Source organism: Rissa tridactyla, chromosome 3 (genome assembly GCF_028500815.1).
Source record: "Rissa tridactyla isolate bRisTri1 chromosome 3, bRisTri1.patW.cur.20221130, whole genome shotgun sequence".
NCBI lineage: Eukaryota > Metazoa > Chordata > Aves > Charadriiformes > Laridae > Rissa > Rissa tridactyla.
Window position 1 is genome coordinate 18,396,244 of NC_071468.1, and position 24,042 is coordinate 18,420,285.

The 24,042-nt window shown below is 52.4% G+C and overlaps 1 protein-coding gene across 7 annotated transcripts in view; it reads right to left on the reverse strand.

The window, feature by feature from the left end:
• The window catches only part of SLC8A1 (solute carrier family 8 member A1), a 146,344-nt gene that overhangs the window by 19,147 nt on the left and 103,155 nt on the right, over positions 1 to 24,042 (reverse strand). For 3 of the 7 annotated variants that reach the window (XM_054195155.1, XM_054195159.1, XM_054195156.1), the window contains exons 3-9: positions 7,914 to 8,020; positions 5,266 to 5,286; positions 4,443 to 4,460; positions 4,319 to 4,333; positions 3,567 to 3,635; positions 2,613 to 2,743; positions 1,317 to 1,416 (exon numbers count right to left, since the gene is read on the reverse strand). In XM_054195155.1, the coding sequence (XP_054051130.1) occupies positions 1,317 to 1,416; positions 2,613 to 2,743; positions 3,567 to 3,635; positions 4,319 to 4,333; positions 4,443 to 4,460; positions 5,266 to 5,286; positions 7,914 to 8,020 (461 nt within the window). Of the gene's footprint in view, positions 1 to 1,316; positions 1,417 to 2,612; positions 2,744 to 3,566; positions 3,636 to 4,318; positions 4,334 to 4,442; positions 4,461 to 5,265; positions 5,287 to 7,461; positions 7,566 to 7,913; positions 8,021 to 24,042 lie in introns of all 7 variants that reach the window. The other 4 variants (XM_054195157.1, XM_054195158.1, XM_054195160.1 and 1 more) reach the window with 4 other exon arrangements.

The following is a 24,042-nucleotide window of genomic DNA, read 5'->3' on the forward strand; positions in this document are numbered from 1 at the left end:
GGGCTTTCACATAACTGCAGTCTTTACACATGTCACAGAGATGGGACCCAAGTACCAGTGATTATCTGTGCTTTAATATGGGATGCAATTAGATAACTGATTCTGGCATAGATTAGTTTAGCCGCATTAGCCACAAAACCTGCAGCAAGGATTGTCTCGCATGATATGTTCATGCTGTATCCGAAATAATGGGAGGCTCTTGGCTGGAGGCTCTAAGAATAACTATGCTACAAGAGGAGGGATCGCAATTTAAGGAGATAGCTGCTGCAAAATGCCCTGTCCTCCTTTTCAGAGGCGGAGGGTAAATGGTATGGCCATCACTTTTAATTACTTTGTGCTGGGCAGAGGTTACCCTGTACAGCAGAGCTGAAGGTAGGAAGTGCGAGTGTTCCCCCATGCATTTCAATGCACAATTAGACAGATGAACTCAAATTGCCTTTGCCAGTGATTTAATTTAAGCTGGTTGATTTTGCCCCAATGCACGCACACAGGCAGCCCAGCCTGGGCTGTGAGGTCGTAACATCCAGCCAGTGAGTTATGGTGTCTCCAGCTGTTAAAACCACATCTGGAGGAGGCCTTCTTTCTTTCGTCTTCCACAGGCGTGGGAATGCTAACATATCCCATACTGGGCATACTGGTAAACATGGCACTGGTGCCTACGAGGACAGTACAACAGGGCATTTCTGAGGGAAAGGCAATTCTCCAAGAGAGGAACGGTACGATCAGATATGACCAGATATGACCACGGATACCACGCGCTGCTGCAGCTATTGGGCTGCTGAGCCATAACCTCCAGCCGCAGCTGGCTGGAGCAGCAGGAGTTCCTGAAAGCAGAGGGTCTAGGGCAAATTTTGGCCCATTAGAGAGGGGGACTCGGCGGCTGTCTTCAGGGCTTGGCACCCTTGCTACCGTGCTGTCCTCACCACAAGCACCAGGGAGCACCAGGGAGCACCAGGAATGGGGAGTGCTTCTGCTCCACGCCAGCATCATTTGTGCCACTCTGAATTTAACCACGGTGTTCGCCTCCCAGATCTCTCTCCCTGCAGTGGCTTTTCCCCTCTGCCATCTGGTGACAGCCAGGGCGTTTCTCCGCCGGGTGCTGCAGACGCACTGAATGCAGGAGGTTTCCTACCCATCAGACAAGGTGATCTCACGAAAGGGTTTTATCAGCTGTCTTGTGCATGCAGACGCTGTAAATAACTCTGCCACCTGTTTTGCCTTCTGCTGCTCCGCTACGGTCTGCACTACCGCTACAGCCAAGCCACGACACGAGCGAGGGTGATCGTAATTCACCTGGAGCTGTGGTCCAAACTCACCCGCGCTGACAGTAATAGCCTCAATAAACTGCTCCCTCCAGCTGTTTGTGCCAACCACCAGGGCCAGGTTCGTCTTCTTAATGAGCTTGTCCACCGTGTTCTGTGGATGGAGACGCAGAGGGGAGAATTAGGGGCTATCGGGCTGGAGAGGCTGGGCTAAAACCCACCGGCACTACTGCTTACAGCCGTGCACTTATGGAAAAAGCTTAGTAGCTTTTAAGCTCAGGTCAAGAGCCCCAGCAGTGAAAGCAAATGTAAGTACTTCCAATTCCCCTCGCTGCCGCTCAAAAAGACCTTTCGAAACCTGCTCGCGATGGGAGCTTGAACCACCTCAGCGGAGGTTTAACAGCAAATAGTGCCGAGGTGCCACAGCTCCTGTTGTTGTGCTTGGGGCGTGCTTGTTGTGCCACAGCTCCTGTTCCCACGGCTCCTGCCTTGGGAAGAAATTTTACTGGGCTGCTTCAAAGCACGAACTGGGACCTGATCAAGGACCATTTGCGGAGCTGGACTATATCTCTCTGCGCTGCTCGGGAGCTGGAGCTCGGTGCCAGCAGGGAAGGTGCTGTGGCAGCGGCGGGAAGGAGATGCTCCTGTGCAGGCGGCCTGAGGGCTGCCCGCAAGCGGCGATGCCTCGGACACACACTGAGGGCAGGCGGCAAAACCGTGGAAGGGAGGCAGCCACCGCTGTGCCGCAGTTCAGGGTGGCCTTTTATTTTTTTATACTACAGAAAAATGGAAAAGATAATGAAATGGCCAGCTTTCAGCTCTTGACCTGGCACACGCATTCACGACAGCTTAGCTTCACAACCATTACTTGCGTTTGGGGTATCAGCCCTTTGTGCTGGGGGTCCCAGGCTCGGGGCTCGCTCAAGACCGCCTCTAAGTGTAGCACATCACTGTGAGAATGAGGTTACATTTTAAAGCAACCTGCATTGTTTTGGAGCCCAGTCGGCTCTTAGGGCTCACCAGACTGATGTGCTTGTATAATAATAACCACAGTCTGTGAGCGGGACAGAAAGTCTGGGGTCATCCCCCAAGGACCATGGCTGTGGGCTAATGGATAGAGTGAGGATGCAGAGTGTATTTTAACCCACCGCCATTTCAATGGAGTGACCCTCAGCCTTTTGTCGTGCCTTGGCTCCCCTGCCTTTGAAAGTGTCCCTTGGCCCTGCTCTGAGACCTTGTGATGCCAGGAGCCGCCTCGCTTTGCTGCGATGCCATTAACATGTGCTTGGCAATGCTGTGCAAGCCCAAAAGGAGAGGAAGAAGAGCAGGGACAGGGGGCACGGACAGTACCTTGAACTCATAGGACTCCTCAATGATGATTTCGAGCTTCGTATGCTCCCCCAGGACTGGGCGCCCCATCTCCGCGATTCGGCGCTCTTCCTCCTCCTTGCTGGTCAGTGGCTGCTTTTCTTCATTCTCCTCTGCAAAGCAAAGAGCCCGTCGGTGAGCCAGGCCCGGCTGGTAACTCTGGAGCTGGCTTCCCTTCAGAAGGGGAGGTCAGGAAGCCTCCAGGTGGGAGCATGAGCGACAGAGCAGCTGAGAAGGAGGAAATCATGGAGCGACAGGCAAGGTAGTTTTGCTGGGAAATGCTAGCAAAAGGTCTGCAACTCGTCCAACCTCAGGAGGAGCCCGGTTCACCTTCAGGGCTGGGGAACAGCTTATTGCATGGTACCACAGGGATGCTGGGGGGGGACAGATCATCACTAAGGCTGCTCCATTTCCCAGCTCTCCACGTCTGCATGGGGGCATGGCCAGGACATTTCCATCAGCCTGCTACAACCAGAGCGAGCTGCCAGGAGCCTCAGAGCTGAGACGGGTATGAAATCTTGGCTCTGCTCCTTCTGAGCTGGGCTTTACCTTGGGGATGGGGCTGGCAGCCAGAGAGCTGCTCCTCCTGCGATGGTGGGACTGGAAGACATAGTGCTGGGCCACAGAGGTGTGAGGAGCCTGGCCCCAAACCCTGAGAGAGGAGGCAACGGAGAGACTACAGGAGCAATGGAGCAGGTCTGCACCTCCACTGGCAACCTCTGGGGCATAGGGACCCCAGGCAGCATGGCTTTTGTCACTGACCCTGCGCAGACCCCCACTGAGCTCCCTTCCAGTCCACCCCAGGGATGAGCAGAAGGATATCACGGTTAAAAAGGGTGGGATTCACTGCAGACGGGAGCTAAACTGTCAGTAGGCGAACACTCCAGTCAGTCCATGTTAGACTGCCATGGCCCTCGGGCGCCACGCTGCCGGTACCTTGGATGGTGACCACGGTGCAAGGAAGAGGATGATCTCTAGCCTGGACCTTCCTGAAGATGGGTTTGCCTATCAAAGCGACCAGCAGGACATCAGCAGGAGGGACTGTACGCCCCAAGCAAACCACTACCGTGCGGTTAGTAAACTATACTCCTACTTCACACGGGGTTAGTGTCGCTGCCTTGCTGGCTGCCCCTCGTCTGCACAGGCAGCACCATGCTGTGGGAAAGCCCTTCTCCTCCCGCTGGTCAAAGGGAGAGCCTCATTAGTCTGAATTATCGTTTCCAGGCCTTCTGAGGGGCTGCTCTGCAACATGTGGGATCCGGGACCTTCTCCCCCTGCAGCGCTCGGCTTAACGAAGGATGCTGGGCTGGCTAATGAGGGCTGAGCAAACCCTGGGTCTCGCTGGTGGGAAGGGCAGGGGCTGTGTGCCTGGAAGCAGCCATGGGGTCCCGCACCTCCTGCAGTGCTCGGGCACCCTGGGGAATGAGGACGGGGTCCCCGCGCCGTGCAGAGCCCTCTGCGCACCTCCTGCGTGGGCAGCAGGGAGGGGAAGGCTGGACCAAGAGGAGAAGAACCCCTGCCCCGCTCCAAGAGATGCAGCGGGGGCTGCCCGTTGCTTCAGGGGTGAGGGGTCTCCCTCCCCGGAGTGGGGGTTAGATGTGTGTAGGGCAGGCAAAGCACTCTGTGAGAGGACACGGTGTTAGTGTGACCGTCCGGGGCAGCGGGGCCACGGCACGGCACCTTCTTACCCTTCCAGAGTTTCCCTCCAGGGCAGAACAAAAGCAAAGAGGAAACCAAGAGGAAAGAGCAGGGTGAGCATATGGCCATTAAGAGGAGGGAAAGCGGGGGTGGGGGGAGAGCAGAAATCCATACCTGTGATGGTGAAGCCACCTAGATGAAACCAAAAATGAGAAAAAGAGACAGAGAGAGAAAGAGAGAGGATTAGCATCAGCACAGCAACAAGGACACCCTGCAGCCTGCAGGGATGGGGTGGTCCTTCCCTGCCCCACGGCTGGGGACATGATGGGGGGCTACTCCATGACACGCACCCCAGGGATGGTGTGGGGAGACCTGAACACAGGCTTTTCAGCCCATATCTGCAAGCTGCCACCCCCTGGTATCTAATATATGCTGCGGAGTGGGTGAGACCAGTGCAAGCCTGCCCTGGGGATTAGGAGAACAAGGATGGCTTTGCTTCCCTCCCTGGCCGCCCTATCCTGGGGGTGGCCAGCAAGGAATTTAAGAGGCTGTGTGGGCTCTAAATCTCCCCAAGACTGGAGGCAAAGTTTGCACCATCTCTTCAAAAAGGGTTGGCCAATGTTCCCGTCCAGCCACAAGCATCCCTAAATCCCCAGGCAATCCCGTTTCTGCCACGCCAGTGTAAGAGGCGATGGGTTAATTTGCAGGGGGCAGGTTTGCAACTCGGGGTGTTGGTGCGTTTACTATGGCTGTGACAACGCCATGCCCAAAAAGTGCTCCTCGCCACAGCGGGTTACCGCTTCTTAACATTAGTGACTTTGGGGCTCTACTCCAAGGGAAGATATGGCGTTAGGTACCTGAGCTTACTTAAATAGTGCTGACCACCCTAAAAGAGATTGTCGTGAGCAAAGAAAAATGTCAAACAAAATCAATTGTCTTCCGAAAATACGCAGACAAACTGGAAAAAAATGGAAAAGAAAAACAAATGCGCGCTTACCAAGCTCATTCAACAACAGGGCTGTGAAGGAGACAGACAGAGACAAACACAGAAGAAGAAAAGTAAATGAATAATGAAATCAAAAGGGATATCCACAGAAAGACTCCAGATCCCGGGGCAGAGATTTCAGATCTGTAAAGCTGCAGGATACCATTAGTGTTGAGAGAAAGGCACTAAAAATAAAAGGAACAGAAAAGTTTCATGGGATTGTGGATTTAAAATAAAAACTATCGCAAATATGGGGTGGATATGGGATTAAAAGGCACACTCCAAAAATTCATTTTTCCCCTTTTAATTGTATGTGCAAGATCTTCCATTGGCCTCAGAGGCAGTTCTGCCCCAGGGGAGGACACAAGATGTCCCACGTGCAGCGGCTACTGGCTTTGACCTCCTCCAGCTGCCTAATGGGGAGCAATAGCTCCAGCTGCTTCTGGCGTATATGACAAGAGAAGAAAAGTCTGTGGCAAGGCTTGGCTCAAGGATCTTCTCGCCCAACATTTTAGGTCTCCAAAACAAAAGGAAAAGCCTCTCCCTTAGTGCACTGGTGGGTCCCTGGTCCCTGAGGTGCAGACCCCACCATGGCTACATGGCCCAAGGGTGACATTTTGGAGATGCTCTCGTCTCCAGGGTGCCAAGCACACAGCTTGCCCTGCCTCGCTGCCTCTCGTACAAAACCAAGCACAAAAAATGAATTAAAAAAAAAAATCACTGCATGGCCAAAGCAGCAAAGAGCATCCTTTAAAATCTTGACTTGCCTTCCAGCTAGCGAGTCTGCAAAGCTGAGCTTCACTCGGGTTTCCTCAGTTATCTTTGTGACCGGGAAGATGAGGAACTTTGTTTCCTTTTCCTTTTATTTTTAATTAAAAATTTCAGCTAGGACCTCGTGAGTTCTCAAGCCTGGGGCCGGGAAAGCATGTTTGCTTTTGCTGACTGGCAAGGCTGAGCCCGCGCTGGTCCCTGCGAAGCTGGGCAAAGCCAGAGCCGCAGAGCTGAGTTGTCCACGTGCCGCTTTATCCTGGCAACACTGGCTACACTCCGTAGATGCCACCGCCACCTTTTAATGACACAAATCCCACCTGCAGAGCCTGGGCCACCCCGGTGTGCCTGATTTTTTTAGCCCTGCTTCTGCTAGCTGGTCACATAAACCAGCAGGAAATCTGATGGAGGGGATGATGCAGCTAATCCGGACGGCACCCGTGCCAAAGGGGAACGTGGCATCCCTGCCGCATGTGTTTTTACCCTGAAATACAGCAGCACGTCCCCACTCAGCGTGGGGACTGCTGGGGGCCCCCTCTGCCCTGAACCAATAATATATTACAGCCCCATGCCTGCTGAAGGGAAGAGCTTATGTCCCAGAAATTAGAAAGCAGCTCCAAGGCAGACAGACCAAATGCCGCTGCCAATTTTTTAACAAAGGCTTTAATAAGGGTCTGTTGTAGGGCAACTAATTATCTTAAGTAACTCTAACACTGCTTTTTGCTCAGCCGCCAATAGCGCGCAGAATTAGCTGTTGCCATCAATTCTCACTTAATTTCCTAGCAGAAAAAAAAAAATGCACAGAAAAAATAAGTGAACTCTGTATTTTGGGAAGGTTTGCAGTTGGTTTGGAAATGTGATGAAAGAGGAAATTGTTTTTATTATACCTATGAGAAGCTATTATCCAGTGCAGAGCTATGAAACTTTATTTGAGTATAACCTGATTTCTTCTAGACTGATTGCATCGTACGGTATTACCTGTTTGTGCCATGATTCTCTGCTATTTTCAAGCCCTAGTGCAAGTATAAAAAGGCCAAAATTACTGCTCTGGCCATGCATTTTATTTCAAGTGAAGGCTATTTTATCTTCCGATAAAAATGATGCAGCATCGCCTTTTTACTTCTCGAGACCGAGTTTTCCTCCTCGATTAAATGAAGGCGCAGCTGCGCCATGGCAGGGCAGCGCTCTCAAAACATCTCTGGGGGCTGGCGATGCTCGTCGCCCGGCTGCTCCCGGGGGGGCCCTGGCGAGCAAGACGGAGTCCTCCCAAAACGAAAGAGGAAAGAAAACAGAGCAAAAAGGTGCAGTGGCCAAGCTTTGAAGGAGGGAGGGCAAAACGGCCGGGAGCCAAAGTGCGAGGAGAAAGGAGTGTGAGAGTAGGGAGACACAGAGAAAGCGGACGGCAGCGTCTCGAGAGCTGGTCTGGTTTTACTCTCACACCTTTCACTCCTCGTCGTAGCCACACCGGGTCCCCAAGCACAAGGAAGAAACTGCACTCTTTCTCATACTCCTCACGGTCAAGTACTCTAAGGGTAATGAATTTCCTGTGGGAACACAAGACAAAGGCAAACACATGATTGGCATCACACACGCATGCAGTTCATGTCCGCCCAGGGGGGCCATGGTGCCGGAGAGATGGTCGGGTGGGGGGAAGCGGCTGCACATCCCCCCTGGGGCGTATGGGGAAGGGCAGGAGCTTCCCCACCACCCGGCTGGGGTCGGACCTTGGTGGGCTGGGGAAAGGCTGAGTTCAGGGCGGGGTGGGAAGTGTCCTCGCTCCTGCCCTTTTCCATAGGCGTTGGGGATGTGAGCTCGGTGTTGCAGGCGCCAGGCATGAGTGAGCCAGACAAGGGACACACAGGCTGGGCTCAGCCCCGGAGCACGTCCCCCACCTTTCTTCTCACTCATCTCCACCAGCCGGGGCTCCCCGATCTCTAGGTAGAAGGTCTTGTTTTTCTCATACTCCTCATCATCTATCACCTTGATTGATATCGTTTTGCTGGAACAGAGAAGAAGAAATAGAGATTCAAGAGTAAGGGGGGAAAAGGGTGGAGGGGAGACAGGGAGAGGAGGAGGAGGAGGAGGAGCGTGGAAAGGGCAGAAGGGGCTGCGGACAGAAGACAGGAGGTTTGGTAGCGCAGGCTGGAGGGGCAGCACAGCCGAAAGCAAAGGGCAGGAGCCGACAGGCCGAGCTTGTCTCGGGATGAGCATGGACCCCAGCGTCGGAGCACCAGCAGCTCGCAGGGTGCCTTCCTACCCGGCACGGCCAGAGACCATGGCTGGACATGACCAGCCTCCCCCAAGGTGCCTCGGTCCAGGGGCAGCAAGACAAGTCCCTTTCCAAAATCCAGGGTGCAGAACAGCCCCTTGGCAGCTTGCACACACCACGTAGGCTCATGGGGGCATGAGCACTGGGAACCAGCACAGACCAAGCCCCTGGAACCACGATGCGCTGCTTAAAGCAACCCCTGCACACAGAAGAGGCTCTGTCTGGCCAGGCACAGCAGATCCATGCGCAACATCATGGTCAGCTGCTCGGTTTGGGCTTTGGAGGCTCCAATTTACAAGCTTGAAAGGGATGCTGGAGTTAGGACTTTTTCTGTGCTGGGAACATAAGGGAAAGACAGTCTTTCTGGTTAGGATAGGGTGAAGGAAAGCTTCACCGGCGGTGAGATTTAACTTTTTTATTTCCCTTTGCAAGCAGCGCTTCCTCACCCAAGCCCTGAAGGTTTGGTTCTCTCCTGTTGGAGAGTCGTGCAGCAAGTCTCTTCTCACATGGCCTGGGGCTGCTGAATTTGCCCCTGTGGCACCAGCAGGGCAGGCATGGAGGCAGAACCCCTGCTCAGAGCAGAGCCACAACTGCACCCACCACGAAGGACCAAAGCCTCGCAGGAGGCTCTGGCCACCAGCAGAGAGATCTGCTCCGCGGGGCACCCAACAGAGTGAAAATTGAGTGAATGAATTGCTTTACCAGGGGAAAATATTAGCATGGGAGAGGTTTGCCAGCTCTTTTCAGGCACTCACGTATGCAGCCTAGAAACACCCAGACGAAAGCTACTTGCCAGAAGGTGGCCAAGCCCCTGGGGCACAAGGGGCTTGTGCATGGTTTGGGGGGGAACTACGTGGTCTTTCCTACAGTGCAAAGCCCTTGCAAAGACAATTTGTGGGGCAGAAATCCAGCAGCCCCTGCTCCTGCCCGGAGCGCCCTGTTCACTGTCACGTACACATGGCGTTGTCGCCGGGACGGTACCTCCTCCTGCCTCTGACCTTGTCCCAGACAAGAAATAAGGAGGCAATAACAAGATGAAATCAAAAGGCAACGCAGTGACTGTCTGCAGTCCTCTGCTTGATGCCGGCCTGCCGGCTGGGTTTGCTGTTTCCCCACACTTGACAGCACTGCCCTCCTCTGAACGCTGTTGCTTCAACAAGCTTCCTGGTCGCTCCCCACCTGCCCAAGCCTGTCTGTTCCCATCCTTTGAAGGAACGTCCCTTGTCCCATCCCTGGCTCCTCCGTGCTTTCCAGGGGCAGCCAGCACACAAGCGGGAGCAGCCCCGAGGCTGCTCTAATATACGATCAAGGAGGATCTGCTGCTGCTGGCAGGTCCCAGCGCTGAAAACCCATAAACATGGAAGAAAGCCACGCTCTAGGGGAGTGAAATTCAGGCCGTGCTGCCGTAATTTCTGGCTTTCTCCCCTCCTTGCACGTCTGTACCGCCACCCAGAGCCCCTCTGTTAAGCTGACAAGTATTTGGCATTTTATTCTCATTCAGAGCAAACACTGCCAAGCACTTGGAGGAACAGCCATGATGATTTCTTGTGCTGTTTGCTATGAGTCAGAAGTGTATTAAGTTTGCCCTTCATGCTCATAATGAAACCATTTACTCAAGAGCAAGCGATGTCTGTGAAAAGTGTAACAATGCAGCACAGCTCGGTGTAATTGTATTTTATAATGAATCTCTGTAATCATTTGTTCTGTTTATAATTATTACTGCAATAGGTTTGTACATAGGAAAAATGGTTACCAAGCACGCAGTTGATCTTGCTTTGCATTGATGGGTTAGGGGAAATTACCGTGCATTAAAAAACTAATGAAGGATGCAAAAATGCTCTCAGCCACGCTGTCAAAGAGGACCTGACAGAATTAACAGAATGGCACAATTTCAAAAACATTACTAACGAAATCAATATTTTTCCTGACAACTCCCATTAAAATGTACACTGCACCCTGCCCCCATGTGTGAAAAAAAGTGCCTTTCTCAGGAAAGTTAATTAAAAAAGCTGCCTTCATCAATTCTGAGGGCAGCAGAGGTATGAAGATGTAAACTTCCTATGGGTGCGCTCTGGCTTGCCGTGTGTGGCATTCCTCAAAGCTCCACAACATAATTCTCTCTCACAAAAAAAAAAAACAACAACCCACCTGGACGCCAATTTAAAAAAAGCTGTTCCTGACGCTTAGATCCAACACCAACAGGATTTCCCTGAATAATGTGGCCTCGGGGCTTCAAGGGCCACTGCCAGCAGGTGCTGCTGTTAAGCAGTTTTCCAAGTGTCCAAGGTGCGAGCGAGTGCTCTGTGTTGGGTAGACTTGTGCTCGGCCGTACCAGGTTGTTGGGGAAAAAGGGCGGGAGGAACAAACGGCAAGTCTGCTCCCTGGATGAGCCTCCAATCCGCAAGAATCGCTGAGGCAAATTTGTCCCTGGGATGAGACTGCAATCCCGGAGGAAAGGATTTCCTCCTAATGGTGTTTGAGATGGCATCTGTTTGAGAAACGGCAAGTATGCGAAAGTAACGCAGGCTATTCTTAGAGCGTTGCCTGAACTCCATCGCACTGCCTTTTGCCTGCTGCAAAGTCTCTCCCAGGGTCCCGCACGCATGTGGCCGTGGGACAGGGTTTGATCAGTGCAGAAGGAGAAGGCAACGGCACAATTTATCCTGTGTTAAGAGCAAGGACTGCTTTCTGCTGTAATCTGGGATGTGCGCTGATGACACCCCGCTCTTGCCGGCCCCTCTGACACGGGCTCTGCTTTCGGTCCTCTCCCAGGCGGAGACTTGCTGGGTGGCGTGGGCTGTGACGATGCCAGGGGCGTCACGCCAGCGGGGGGCTGCCCGCACAGGCTGCGCGTTCCCACCGCCCTCACCCAGTCCCGCGCTCCCGCTGCATTCGGTGCCCGGCTTTGCGAGCCTGCTGCCTGCAGTCCTCTGTTTCAGAGGTCCTCTTTTTCAGTGTGCGAGGCTGATTTTCTCGTGTTACAATACACGGAGCCAGTGAGGCAGACCAGGGGTCCCTGGCAGAGCCAGGACAAGTGCGTTAAGGCTCACGGAGCGATGTGGTCCCTTGGTTTTCCTAGCTGGACACAGTTGGATGAAGTATGCCGAGACCCCAGAGTTCCCAGCCAGTACGCATGTGCTGAAATTTGCATTTTAAAATCTTTCTCTCTCCTGTAGCTCAGGGGGTCTTTCAGCGCAAGACAGTGATGGTACTTGTGTGAACAGAAAACAAAAGGGACACTGCATAGCACCCCGAAACCCCCACTGCTGAGTCACTGCAGGGAGTCCCAAATCCACAAGACAGAGGGAAAAAACAGAAGATTAAAACAGAGGGTTAAAGCAGCCTGTAGAACATTATGCATTTTCTTCACCTGCTGTGAATCTGGGGTCAATCTAGATGGTGTTTCCAAGCTGTCCATCAAATCCTCACAGAGGTCTAGAATGAGCTTTGATGTGGGGATGAAAGTGGTGTTACTGCCATAATCTAATGTCTCCAGGAGCTGGAGCTGGGTATTTAAGCCAAACACTCAAGATCAGACGAGCACACAACACCACAGCCCTTGAAAAAGCTGGAATTTTTTTTCCCTGCCTTGTCCCTTGTTCACACTGCAGGTGGGAAAGAGCAAGTTCTGGAGCATCTCTCCAACAGGTTTGGGTGCATGGGGCTAGAGGTCCCTCTGCTGAGCCAGGCTCTGTGTTGGCCCAAACCACCAGGCATGGCAGATCTCCTCCCTGCCCACTGCGGGGAGCCCCAGTGACACTGCGGGACAAGTCTGCAGGAAACCACTGCTGCTGCTGGGGGTCTTCCTTCCATTGGTGTTGAGTCCATTTCGGCTGAGCTAAAGAGCCCTGCTCTGGCGTGAAGGCTGAGGGCACCCACGGCGCATCCAGCTCTCTGCATTTCAGAAAGAGAAATTGCTCTTCCCTGAGTCTGTAGCGAAGGCAATTGCTGAGGGAATGAGTTTCATCTCATTTCCATGTACCGGAAATCAAAGAATGAAACAAATCTTGCAGAATTGCAGCTCCAGCTCTTCTCCTCCTGCTGTCCCCCAGCAGCAGCAAGAGAAGGATGATATCTTCATGAACATGGCATACAAATCTCTGGCCTCGCTCCAAGCCCAGCACTCTCCATCAGGATTTAGTTTTTGTTTCAAACCACGCTATTTCATTCGAAAGGTCTTTTAACGGAGCATTCCCCCCTCAAACCGTAGTTACAATAGCCCGTGGAAAAGTCCTCTGGGCTGGTGATGCTCTAAGGATGGCTCACCGAGGGGAGAACTGCTATACCCGACCAGGCCCCATGGCCATCCAGCACAGCCTCTTCTTCTGACAACTGCCAAGAGCACCTTGGAGTAGGAGGATATAAGGGCAGTACGGGCATATAGACAGTATTTCCAACAACTGATGCGCTCCCAGCCCCCGGATATCTGTGTCTAAGGGGTTTCCTAGCCAGACCAGGTTTCTGTGTATTTAGCTATGCTCTGCAGATTTCTCCCATTTTCCTTTGAGCCTGGGTAAGCTTTTGGCATTTGCGGTATCCCGTGTGCCGTGGAGAACAATGTGTTTCCTAATGCCAGCCCAGTGTCACGGACAGCAAATAGCGGCTCTCGGGAGGCGATGTGTCCTCGGCACGAGCATGCCAGCCCACCTGTGTTTCCTGGGCACGCCTCTGGAAAGGGTAAGAGAGAGCACCCACGTGCCTGCCTGCAAGTGACCCCAGCAGGGATGTGGCACTAGAAGGATAGGGCTGAATGTCCCCTGTCAGCAGGCAAGCAAAATGGCTTTTATACAATGGCAAAGGCAGGGCAAGAAGAGATCTCTTGCTTAGAGAAAAAATGCCAGCTGGGGAAGGCACGCTGTGAGCAATGTCATGCATGTGCAGGGACAAGTAACGAGCTAGCACAGTCTGGCACAGGGTGACAGGAGCAGAAAAGAGACCAACAGGGGAATACTTCTCTCCAAAAAAGTATTTTTTTGGCCAAGGCCACCTAAGGAGATGGGCGCAGCACTGGGCAGAGGTGTAGGGAGCTGGCATCCCCAGCCCTCCTATCTCCACTAGCCTTTTGAATCTTGTGGGATCAGATGGCACCAGGAATGACTGGTGACAACCTTACATGGATCTTTGCATTCATTTAGAACCTGATTATCTGCACAGTCATGGTGCACCAGTGGGAATCCTTGATATACTCGCAAAAATCCTGCCATCCCCAATCTACACTGTACTGCTCAGTTACGTGACATAGAAGAAACCCCTCTCATGACTCGGACAAGCGACCAGCACTGCACGGATCAGGGGAGCTTGCTGTTCCCAGGGAATCAGCATTCAGTTCCAGACAGATTCAGGCAGGACATGCTGGGGGACATGGGACATCCTCCGGGGCGCTTCTTGACAAGGCCAGATCTCCAGAAGCAGAGATGTGTCAAGTCCAGCATTCACTTCCTACTGCTGCTCAGATTCAGCATGGCAAAAGGTGGTTTCCACTGCTGCACAATGCATCTCTCAGTGCTCTCTCAGAACGGTAGTCATGCCTTTTTAACACTGCTTTATTTTCTTTTTTTTTTTCCCAAGTGAAAGAATGAGGCCAGCTACCTCCACCCTTGGAGATGTTCAAAGCTCGCCCGAGCAACTTGCTTTAGCTTTGATGTTGGCCCTCTGAGAAAAGGTTGGACCAGAGACCTTCTAATCCAGAGACCTTCTGATCCAGAGACCTTGCGCACCTCAATCCTGCTGTGCTCCTAGATCAGAGATCTCGTACTAAGAAAGCATCATTGCTAAGAAAGCGGGTGCCCAGATCACCCGCCAACTGGAGCTGGAATAGCTAAGAAGTACTGCATGCAGCCAGTAATGATGTCTCCAGTGGGCCAGGAAAATGATGATCTCTAAACAACACAACCAACCAGCCAACTGCTATAGTGGTCAGTAACTAGCTTGCCCATGAGAACATGGCATGCTGTCGCTGCCTGGACAGACAGACACTTCTTCCTGAATCAACGGAGGGAACAATGCACTTATGCAGCTTGTCACTCATCCAGCTTCCACTGATCGCCCAGGAGAACTACATGAACAGCTTGGAGGACTTTCAACTGGAGAGTCATCGTTACAAGATCCAGGGTAGGCAGTCGGGAGTGAAGTCCTGTTCCTTAAGCCTGGTGCTACCAGCCCTGACCCCCTCAACAGCCAAGCACTTCCCACCCAGAGGACCAGCGAGAGAAGAGCCACGAGGAACACATGTTCTGGAGGTGACATTTCAAAGCCACATCCACTGGTGCTGCCCCTTCCAGCGTGCGTTCTCAGGCTCCACAGAAAGCTGCCGCATTGATTTCTCGTACATCTGCTTGTTAGCCAGTCACTTAATTAGCTGAAATGAGAGACGGGCACGTGGCTTGGGAGACTCCCTGCCTCGCGCAGCTCGTGTGGGCGCTCGGTACCCAGCAGGGCCTGGGCAGAGGGGCAGGCGGGCTGCTGTTAGGGGACCAGGTTCTGTGGGGGAGAAAGCTCCCAAATCATCATCTGGGCTGGGCACCACCAGCATCAGCAGCCACTGAGAAGCCTGGACCAGAGGCCAGGGCAGGGCTGGGGCCAACCACCAAGAGCAAGGCAGCTCTTTCTCGCCCCATCACTAGGCTTTGCTCTTCATCTCCCTGGCTGTCCTCATCTGCTGGGTGAGTGTCTCCAGAGGCTGCAGGGGCTTGAGGCCCCCTCCATGCTGTTAGAGACGCAGAGACCCAGCTGGTCCTGTGTCTGTCTCTGCAGCACACAACTCTTCTGACTGGGGCACCAGGGAGTGCTTTTATGCACTTAGCAGCTTCATTGCTCAAATTTCTGACAGATACTCAAGGAGGGAAGCCGCCTTGTTGCTGGGAAGGAAAAGGAGCAGATTAGGCTTTTCTTCCACAAGTCGACAACAAAATTGCACCTGAGGGTGAGGAGACGACAACGAGAGACACCCAGGTCTGTGGTGGAGGCGTTCGTCCCACACGCAGGGGACATGTGCCCTGTGGGAGACACGCGAAAGGACAATGTGACGCCTGCTCAGCCAGCACAGGGACGCTCCTTCCCGAGGGACAGAAGATGCACAGAAATGGGCCAGATTATGTGAATGACCTTGTGTCACACACGATTTTAGTTGTTACCCAGTGGTCTCTGGCAGATGAGAGGGTTCGTTAGCGTTTCTGTCCCTGATGATGGGATCCCATCTTTGCAAGATGTCCCATGAGTCACCCGTACAGGGCCCTTTGCAGAACCAAGCCTTGCTGACATGAAATGTCTGTACTTAATGAAAATTTTGCCTGAAGCGTGCTGCAAACATGACACAGAGGGCAAAGGAAAACCTGCCTGAAGCTAAGCCTGACGCATGCTTTGGGAAGCGTGGATATCAGCTGAGCTGATGTGGCAGCTTGGTTTGCTGGTCCAGCAGCCCAGATCTGCATGGGACTCCACGGTCTTGTGCCTACCAAAACCGTGATCGAGCACACTAGCCTGGGCACTGCAAAAAAAGGGAGGGGGAACCAGTCCCTTTATCCTCCCCCGACCTCTGGAGCCAAAATTCATCTGGCTGCTCTTATTTTCTTGGTTGCCCTCCACCTCTTTCTCCAAGGCTTGCTGAATCAGTCTTTGTAAGACCCCGGGGCTGTGCTGTCATCTCCATGTCTGCATAAACCAACTGCTCCCCTGGCCTCAGGATGCATTGTGTTTAAATGACAACATACGGCTCAAATACATAACACTGGCCTGCTCCAGAGCATCACTACCAGGAAAATCCTGGAAAAGGATCCAGCCTGCTCTTACTTGGCCTTGTGGAGACACAAGACGTGGGAGGTGGTTTGCAGAGACAGGAGGACTGAGAGCTGCTGCTGCTCGAATAGCTGGGTGACGACAAGCACAGCTGATGCTCAGTGCCTCAGAAAACACTTTTCAGGTGCGACGATTGCCAGGTAAGATGATTATACATGCTAGACCGAATGCTGCCTGACTCTCTTCTTCGGAAGACCATATTGGGCAGGATTTGTCAGACCAGAAACGCTCTTCTGGGGAACCCTTGATGTTTGCTTTGGTCTGACTGTGAATTTTGCACTCTGGCTAATGCACTTCTTCATTCAACTGCCAATATCACATTTTGCAAGGGGCCAGCTAGGCAAAGATGCAAGGCATTCTCTTGGTCTGCCCCCAAAACAGAGCCTGAGCCCTTGGTCAAGCTTAAATGCTTTGCTGTCCTAGGACAGCGGAAGGTATGACCTCCCCTTTCCATGGCTCTGGAGGTGGTAACACAAGGACAAACAGTGCTTTGCTGTTCTTTCCCAATCCCATTGCCATGCGTGTCTAGTGATGGTGATCCACGGTCCTTAAAGCTCTCAGGGTTCCTGCTGGAGGCAGGATCACTGGGGGATGAGCGAGGAGAGGCTCCATCTCGATCAGTATCCGAGTCTCCAAGGACAGCATGCACAAACAGTGCAATACAAGTGACAACGACCAGGAGGGAAAACACATTTGATATGAATTTGATCAAAACCACCCCCAGCAGCAATTCCTTAAGGCGCCTGGGAAAGCTGACAGAGCAGAAATAACTTCTCCCCTGGATTTGCACAGCCCTGCCCATGCCAGCTCAAAACTGCCATTAGTCCCCAAAAATTCATCCCGCGCTGCAAGCAAAGGATTGACTGCCTAGGGCTCAGGCCAGCCCAACATCCTCGCTCAGTAGAAAACCCTGCAAATCCCATTTCGAAGCCTGCAGGGTTCAGAGCCAAAATCTGACATTCCCCCGCCCCATTCTGCCTTTCTGGGATTTTCTCCTCATGCCTGGGTGGTCAGTCAGGTCTGTGGGGCACACAGCAGGTAACGAAGGGGACAGAAACTTGGCTCCAATGTTTCATCATGGTCCAGTGGCAATATTTGCCCTGGTTCACGGGGAGGTGGGTGATGGGGGTGGCACGTTGCAGGGAAGAGACATCTGCTGAGCTGAGAAGGGGTCAAGGCTGGATTTGAAATCCCCGCTGGAAAACTTGAAGTGGAAAACAAGCATGGTGAGGAACAAAACTGTGAAGGGGCTTGGGCAGGAGGAGAAGACCTCTGGGTCAAACCCCCATCCATCTCCCTGATTGTTCTCATACACGTTTTCCCCATGGAAAGCAACTGGAAACTCATACGAGTGCTTCTTGCTTGTCTACACCCCCAAATACGCATGTGGCTTTTCTTTGCAGCCAGGTACCCCCTTACGACAATAATTGCTCTAACCTTTCAAATAAATATGAGTTGCTCTTCCCTGTGTGCACCTGGCATTGTTGCCATGACAATGCTCCTCAAACAGGAGACATCGCTCCCATTGAAATGGCTTTGGCACTCCCTAAAATGAATTTCAATGAGCAACTGCCAGCAGACAGGACGTTTATGCAGCCCTGTAAATCATTTAGCAAATTTCGCTGAGTTAAAGCTGACTAAAGCAAAACAGCGGGGACCATGCCAAATAATAGGTCCACATCTAATAGCATGTCTTCAGCATCAGGAATCGGGGTTCAAGGAAGCCCAAAATACGTCTGCTGTGCCTCAGGTGCTCCAGCACCCTCACTGTGGTGAGATTTTGTTGTCACTCATAGCAGGGCTTCCCTCCCAGGGAAGGCACATGTCAAATCCCACTTGCCTGGGTTTCAGGGCAAGGGAGAAGTTCCCTTGTTGTTTGGGAAGATGCTGGCCAAGGGGTCTCAATTGTGCCCTGCCACTCTGCCAGGGCTGCAGACAGGTTCATCTGCTGCTGGAAAAGCAGCTGTACATAGGAAAAGGAGGAGAGGACGAGAGGATGCTGAGCGGCAGCAGAGGGCATGCCACAGAAATTCAAAGGGCAAACATAATATCGAATGTGCAGGCTCCCTTTCAGGAGCAGCGTCATGCTCAGCCAGGGATGCATCTGACTGCTATTATTTTCTGGCTGGCACCAAAGATCAGCCCCCTCTTTTCAAGACACTGCCCCCAAACTCTCGGAGTGGTGACCCAGATGCAGGATCGAGGCCTCCTGATGGTACTGCAGAAATAAGCACTTCACCATCACCACGTTTATCATCCTTTGCCTAGCAATGCAAGCGACTGACTTCAAGACTGGGAAAGTAGCTGTGACAGAAGCATTTTGTGCTGCGCTGCTCGCACCGGCGTGCCCTGCTGCTCTCAACGGTGCCAGCTTCGCAAAACACGCGTGCATGCATACACACACACGCCTGCAGACAAGTTGCAGTCAAACTGCTGAACAAAAGGACATCTGCCTCCGCGCACGGCAAACACCCTACCTGTGCAGGGCCCTGCTGCTGCTAATGGGCTCCCAAGCCATGGAAAAGCCTTTTGATCTTTTATGAGCTTGTTGCTGAGTGTCACAGTGAACTTTTATTAGAAGAAGTTGTAAGTAGTCTCCTGTCAAGGGAGGTTCAAGTGCAACGCTCACATTTTAGCAATTTAAATGATTGGCTGCAGAGTTCACTCCTGGTCCAGACTCCCTTTGGCAAGTCACCCGAGGTGGTCCAGTACCGGGGGTTGCCTGACGGTATGAAAGACATGATGCCTCTGGGTACCAGCATATGAAATGCTGTCGTTACATAGGCCTGAAGCATCAGGGATGCTCATTTCTGAAGACCATAACCCAAGCTGTGAGCTGCGCCCCAGCGCTGCGTGATGCAGTCACTATGCCACAAGGCAAGCCCTGTGGGGGGGGTGATGCGGAGCTACCCAGGGGTAAGGCCAGCAAACTCAGAACAGCCCCCAAAAGTACTCTCCAGCCATCCCCAGAGAGGGCGGCCACCTTAAGCAGTGACAACCTCTGGAGCATTAAGTCAACAAATGACCCCAAAAACCTCAACTCTAAGTTCCGCACCAAAGGTGCTGCTTGGTGTTTTCACGCTGCCATTTCCATCATTTGGGGATGGCTCTGGCCAAGAAAGAGCTTTAGCTGGGGCTGAGCACCAACAGTGGGGTTCCTCTCTGCCCCGAGCCCAGCAGGACATTACAGGGAGGGGACAAACTTGGCCCCAGGGCTTGGCTCCAAACATGACAAGGCAATGGGGAAAGCTGGTCTGCCTCGGAAATTTGTGTCTCTGGACACCACTTGTTTTCAGAAAGAGGGAGTAAGTGCAGGAGCTGATTTTACCTCCCCTGGCTGGAAACACAGCCAAGCCTTCAGACAGTTTGGGACTTGTTTTCATTTTATTTTTTTCTTTCCCCCTTCCTTTCCAACAAGTTGCCTCTCCAGAGGGCAGCGAAAAAAAGCGTGCCAACTGAGCCCGGAGATGGAATTTTTCCCCTGCCTTTTCAAACACCTCCAGGTCTTTAGGAGCTGCTAGTGATTAATGCCCATCCCCTTGCAGAGACCTTTCTGACACTGCCCCGAGAAGACCAGAGGACCCTCGTGTCCTTGGGCTGCTGTGTCCCGGCAGAGGCGGGCGCTGGAAGGTGCGTGGGGCTGTGGTGCCTGGGCAGAGGGTGCTGCCGCAGCAAGGAGCCCTGACCCATCCCCGCTGAAGCGTTTTGCCACTCCAGCGGCTGCGGCATCCCGACAAGGGACACTCCAGTGGGGTTTCCCTGCTGCTGGATACACGCAGGGTCAGGAGCACGTGGGCAGTTGCGAGAGCCACCGTTCACACTGCGCAACCGACACATGTGGCGGTCTGTTTACTGCCAAATAAATTAAAGGGTGAAACACGTCCCTCTCAACTGAAACTCTGCGTATGACAACCCTTTGAAAGAGACACCAGGTCTCCCCAGTGATACTTGGGCTCAAAGCCTGTGGTGGGAGCACAAAAGCAAATGCGTATTGCTAAGGGTCCCTCCCAGTGCCGAGATAGGCAGGAAACCAACCCTACGAGGAGGATGAGAAAACCCTGCTTCTGTCTCCAGTTACCAAGGAGATGGTTTAAACAAAGCTAAAATAAGAGGAACCGAGTGGCCGAGAGAAATGTAAGCGTGGAAGAGCAGTCGAGTGCTTTGTGACAGCTTCTGTCTTGTACAAGCTGGGCGGGGTCCCTGTGGTGGGCTTGAGCTTGGCCAGCAGCTCTTCCTCTCTTCCTGGGGGAAAGCGTCTGCCTTTCAGTTTACATGCACCCGGGTGAAAATGGCAAGGGGCATTTAAAAATGCTAATGCGGCAAAGTCCTTGCCCACAGAGGCTTCAGCTGCCTGTCAGCCCCATTTATGGCAATTGTGGCAGCAGGACACAGCATTTGGTGCCCTCAGCCTAGACCTGTCTTTGCGTGTTCAGGCCATCAGAGGAGACCTCCCTGTGGGAGCAAACTAAATCCAGCTACATGTGGCACTAAAATGACTCCCCTTTGTGGCCAGCTCAGCAGCTCTGGACCCTGTGTACAAGCTCGGAGGACCGGTGGATATATAGAATGCCAGATGGAAAATCCTACTGCAGAGCCCTGTGGACACACGCGTTCTGGATTTGCTCCTGTGACAAAGGTGAGAAGCTAAAGCCCGCTGGATTGTTTGCAAAGACAGGGCTCTCTCAAGCCCCGCAGGCTGGACATCCCACCTCAGGGGCTGCGCAGGGGCTGCGCAGGGGCTGCCCCAGGGCCAGCTGTTCTGTCACGCTGGAAAATGCTGATGCTACGTGGAAGCAGCGACTCCCCCACACAAACCCTGGAGCCCGGGAGCTGGCTTCCTTCCTCTACAATCCTTACTTCAGACAACAAGAGGGAAGAGTTCCCAGACGCCACTTCTCCAGTTGATCTTCATATCTTGCACGTGCTCATCCGGATCCCTGGTGCTCTCAGGGCTTTGAGTCAAAGGCAGAACACGTCAAAGCGCCTATCGCTAAACTTGCCGATGACTTTCCACTGTTTCAGAGTCTGTTCCAGTTACTTGATACTTTGCCAGACATTAGCCACTCAGACTGACACTTTCCATGTGGAGTGGCCACTGTGGAGAGAGTTATGAAAAGCCCCACCATATTCGCCACTGAGGACTCAGCTTTGGGGCAAAAAAATAATCTGCTTTGCCCGTGCAAACACTTTTTTTTCCCAAACACCATATTGAGTAATTCTCTCTTCCTTATGCTTTGCTGCAGAGGATGAAACTTAGCAGAAGGATCTCTCCAGTGCTTAGGACGTGCCAATCCTATAAAAACTTGCTTAAATTAGACCAAGTTCTAAGACCCTAAAAACTTGCAAAACGCGTAGGCTTCTTCGAACTGGCAGCTCAAGGTCTTGGAAGATTTCATCTGCTCTGGAAATGCTCCATCCTCTCCCAGTGCCAAACCTGCCTTTGCAAGGCTGTGCCCCAGCAGGGCTTTCCCTGTGCCGGGGAGCTGCTGGGAGCTGAGAGCTCTGGCTGTGACAGGGCAGGGGCAGCCGCAGGGCCTGGGGAAATCCCACATCCATGCCTCCCTTCCCGCCTGACTGTTGGCCTCTGAGCTAGGAATGTCTCCCAGTACATGGAATCCCACTTGCTGTGAGGATGACCGGCTCTCCGCAGTCATTTTGGTAGCCCTCCTCACCAGCTCATGCTGGGTAAGCCATGAAGTTTGCTGGGGCGTCTAGATCTGCACCCTCGTGCTCAGCCTGGGATCTGTCGGGGGGGATGTGATTCTTCTTTTTCGGCTCTCTGGATCCTGAGCTCGACTTAGTGAGCCAGGGCTGATGGGGAAAGCCAGAGGCACAAGGCTGGAGATTAACTGTGGCCCAAAGCATCCAACTTGGTAGGACCATGCTCCAACCTGCTTGTCGTGTTGGCTGGCTGCAGATGGAGTCATGCTACAGAAAAAAACCTGCTGCCCTTGGGAAGGGCAATTTAAAATTGGAAGACTTAGAAGCATTTAAAGCACAAAGAGGTAGAAGACACTTCAGGACTGTGCTTGGGAGTTTCTCCCTAGCCTGGGCCTGGTGGGAACCACAGGGATGGTTTGGGAGCTGTTGGGTGGAAGGATGGCAGGAGGGAGGTCAAGGGAAGAAGGGCTGCCCAGAGAGTCCTCCCAGCACAAAGCTTGGGAGGGGAAGAAAGAGAGAGAGAAACAAAGGTAGCATTAATTGCCTTTGGCTCCAGGAAGCCATGCTGGTGATGATAATTACAGTGTTAAGAAAAAAAGGTGTTTTTAAGAAATGTTCCAGGGACACTGTCTGTCAGGATTGAAGGAAAGTGTAGCAAAGTGTAGTAAGAGGAAAACAAATTGACTAAAACAACCAGCTGGGAAATAAAGGCTGCCTTTTGTATTCTGCCCCTTTTCCTGTCAGAAACTCATTAGCTTTTCCTTCAAGCATGGATAGGTGCTGTTGTGGGGATATTAGTGCTTTCCAAGAAGAGAATGAATCTCAGTGGGAGACTCCATTCAAAGAGCTCATTTCAAACAGGCTGAGGTGCCCTTCTAAACCAGCCCCCGCTACTGTCACTCATCACACCAATTCACACCATCTCATCCTCACATCGATTTTTTTGACCGGATATCAGGACGCCGAACTGATCGTGAGCATGTTTATTTATTACCGCCAGCTAGGGATCCTCTAGTAGCCACACACTTTCACTGGTCTATTTTCTCACCAGAGCTTAACATTTTTAAAGCTATTTAGACGTTTAAGGTTAATTTAAACCCTAGCCACAATAGCTGTAGCAGGGCTTAAGCACAGTCAGGGGTTCTAGCAATGTGCCTGCAGTCTCCAGCCCCAGCCTGACTGGCCAGACCCTGCAAGAAGAACATTCCCAAAGACGTGGCTGGTGGTACCACCACGTGCAGCAAAATGGCCGGAGGTTCCGGACCAAATCTGGACAGAAGAGTTGTGAGGCCACACAATAAAGTTTGGCCCTGCTGTGTTTTTCAGCGTGTTTTGACCGCGTTTCAAAATGAATGGGGAAAATCTAGGCGGCAAGCAGCGAACGATCCTCCAGAAGCACTCAGAGGATGGCAGCACTGGGAGAGCCAGTGGGCCAGTCCCAGCTCATACGTCCAGCAACGGGGCTCACATGTTTGGCCCAGCCAAGGTGCCCTGGACTCGGGAGCCATCTCCGGAGGTGAGCATTTGTATAGGGTTGCTGCTTCCCCAGAGGAACCTTTGGAGACCACATTAGCAAAAGTCTCTAATTTTATTGGCACTACTCAAGGAAGATGTCAGGGCATGGAAAAAGGCAAAAAAAAAAAAGGCAAAAAAAAAAAAAGCTTAGGAATTTGGAACAGTGCTGCATGCATTTGCTGAGAGAGATTTTTAATTTGCTGCCTCCTTTTCTGAGAGCTACACAATGTATCAAAGAACATGCATTTTTTTTTTAAAAAAAGAACCCTCTAGTAATGGTCTTTATTGTTTTCCAATTCATAGCTGCCAGAGAGCCTGGAGGATTATTCTGCACGGAGCTATAAATGATGCCCTATATTAATGACTGCTTTCACTGATCTTTGGAGGAAAATTCCAGGGTGACTTGCGAAGATGAGATTTCCATTTCTGCACCTCAAGTAAACAGCCTCATGTCAAAAGCCTAGCAGATAGGCAGAAAAGTGTGCTTCCGAGCTCCCAGAAACCCAGATAAAAATGCCCAAGGCGTACTCCAAGTGGATGACAACTTACGTGCCATGGGCCCTGCCAGAAAAGCGGTGGACAAAGACGACCTCCTGCATCTGAAGAGCGACGAGGGCCCTGCAGCACATCCTCGGGCTAGGCAGCACGCTCAGGCGCGAGGGAAGACCACAGCTCTTCCCGGGACTACAAACGCTGCCGTTTCCCAACTGAAACAGCTGTGCCGGACCAAATATCAGAGGGAAGCTGGTTTGAAAGGTGAAGATAATACGGATTTACGTCCA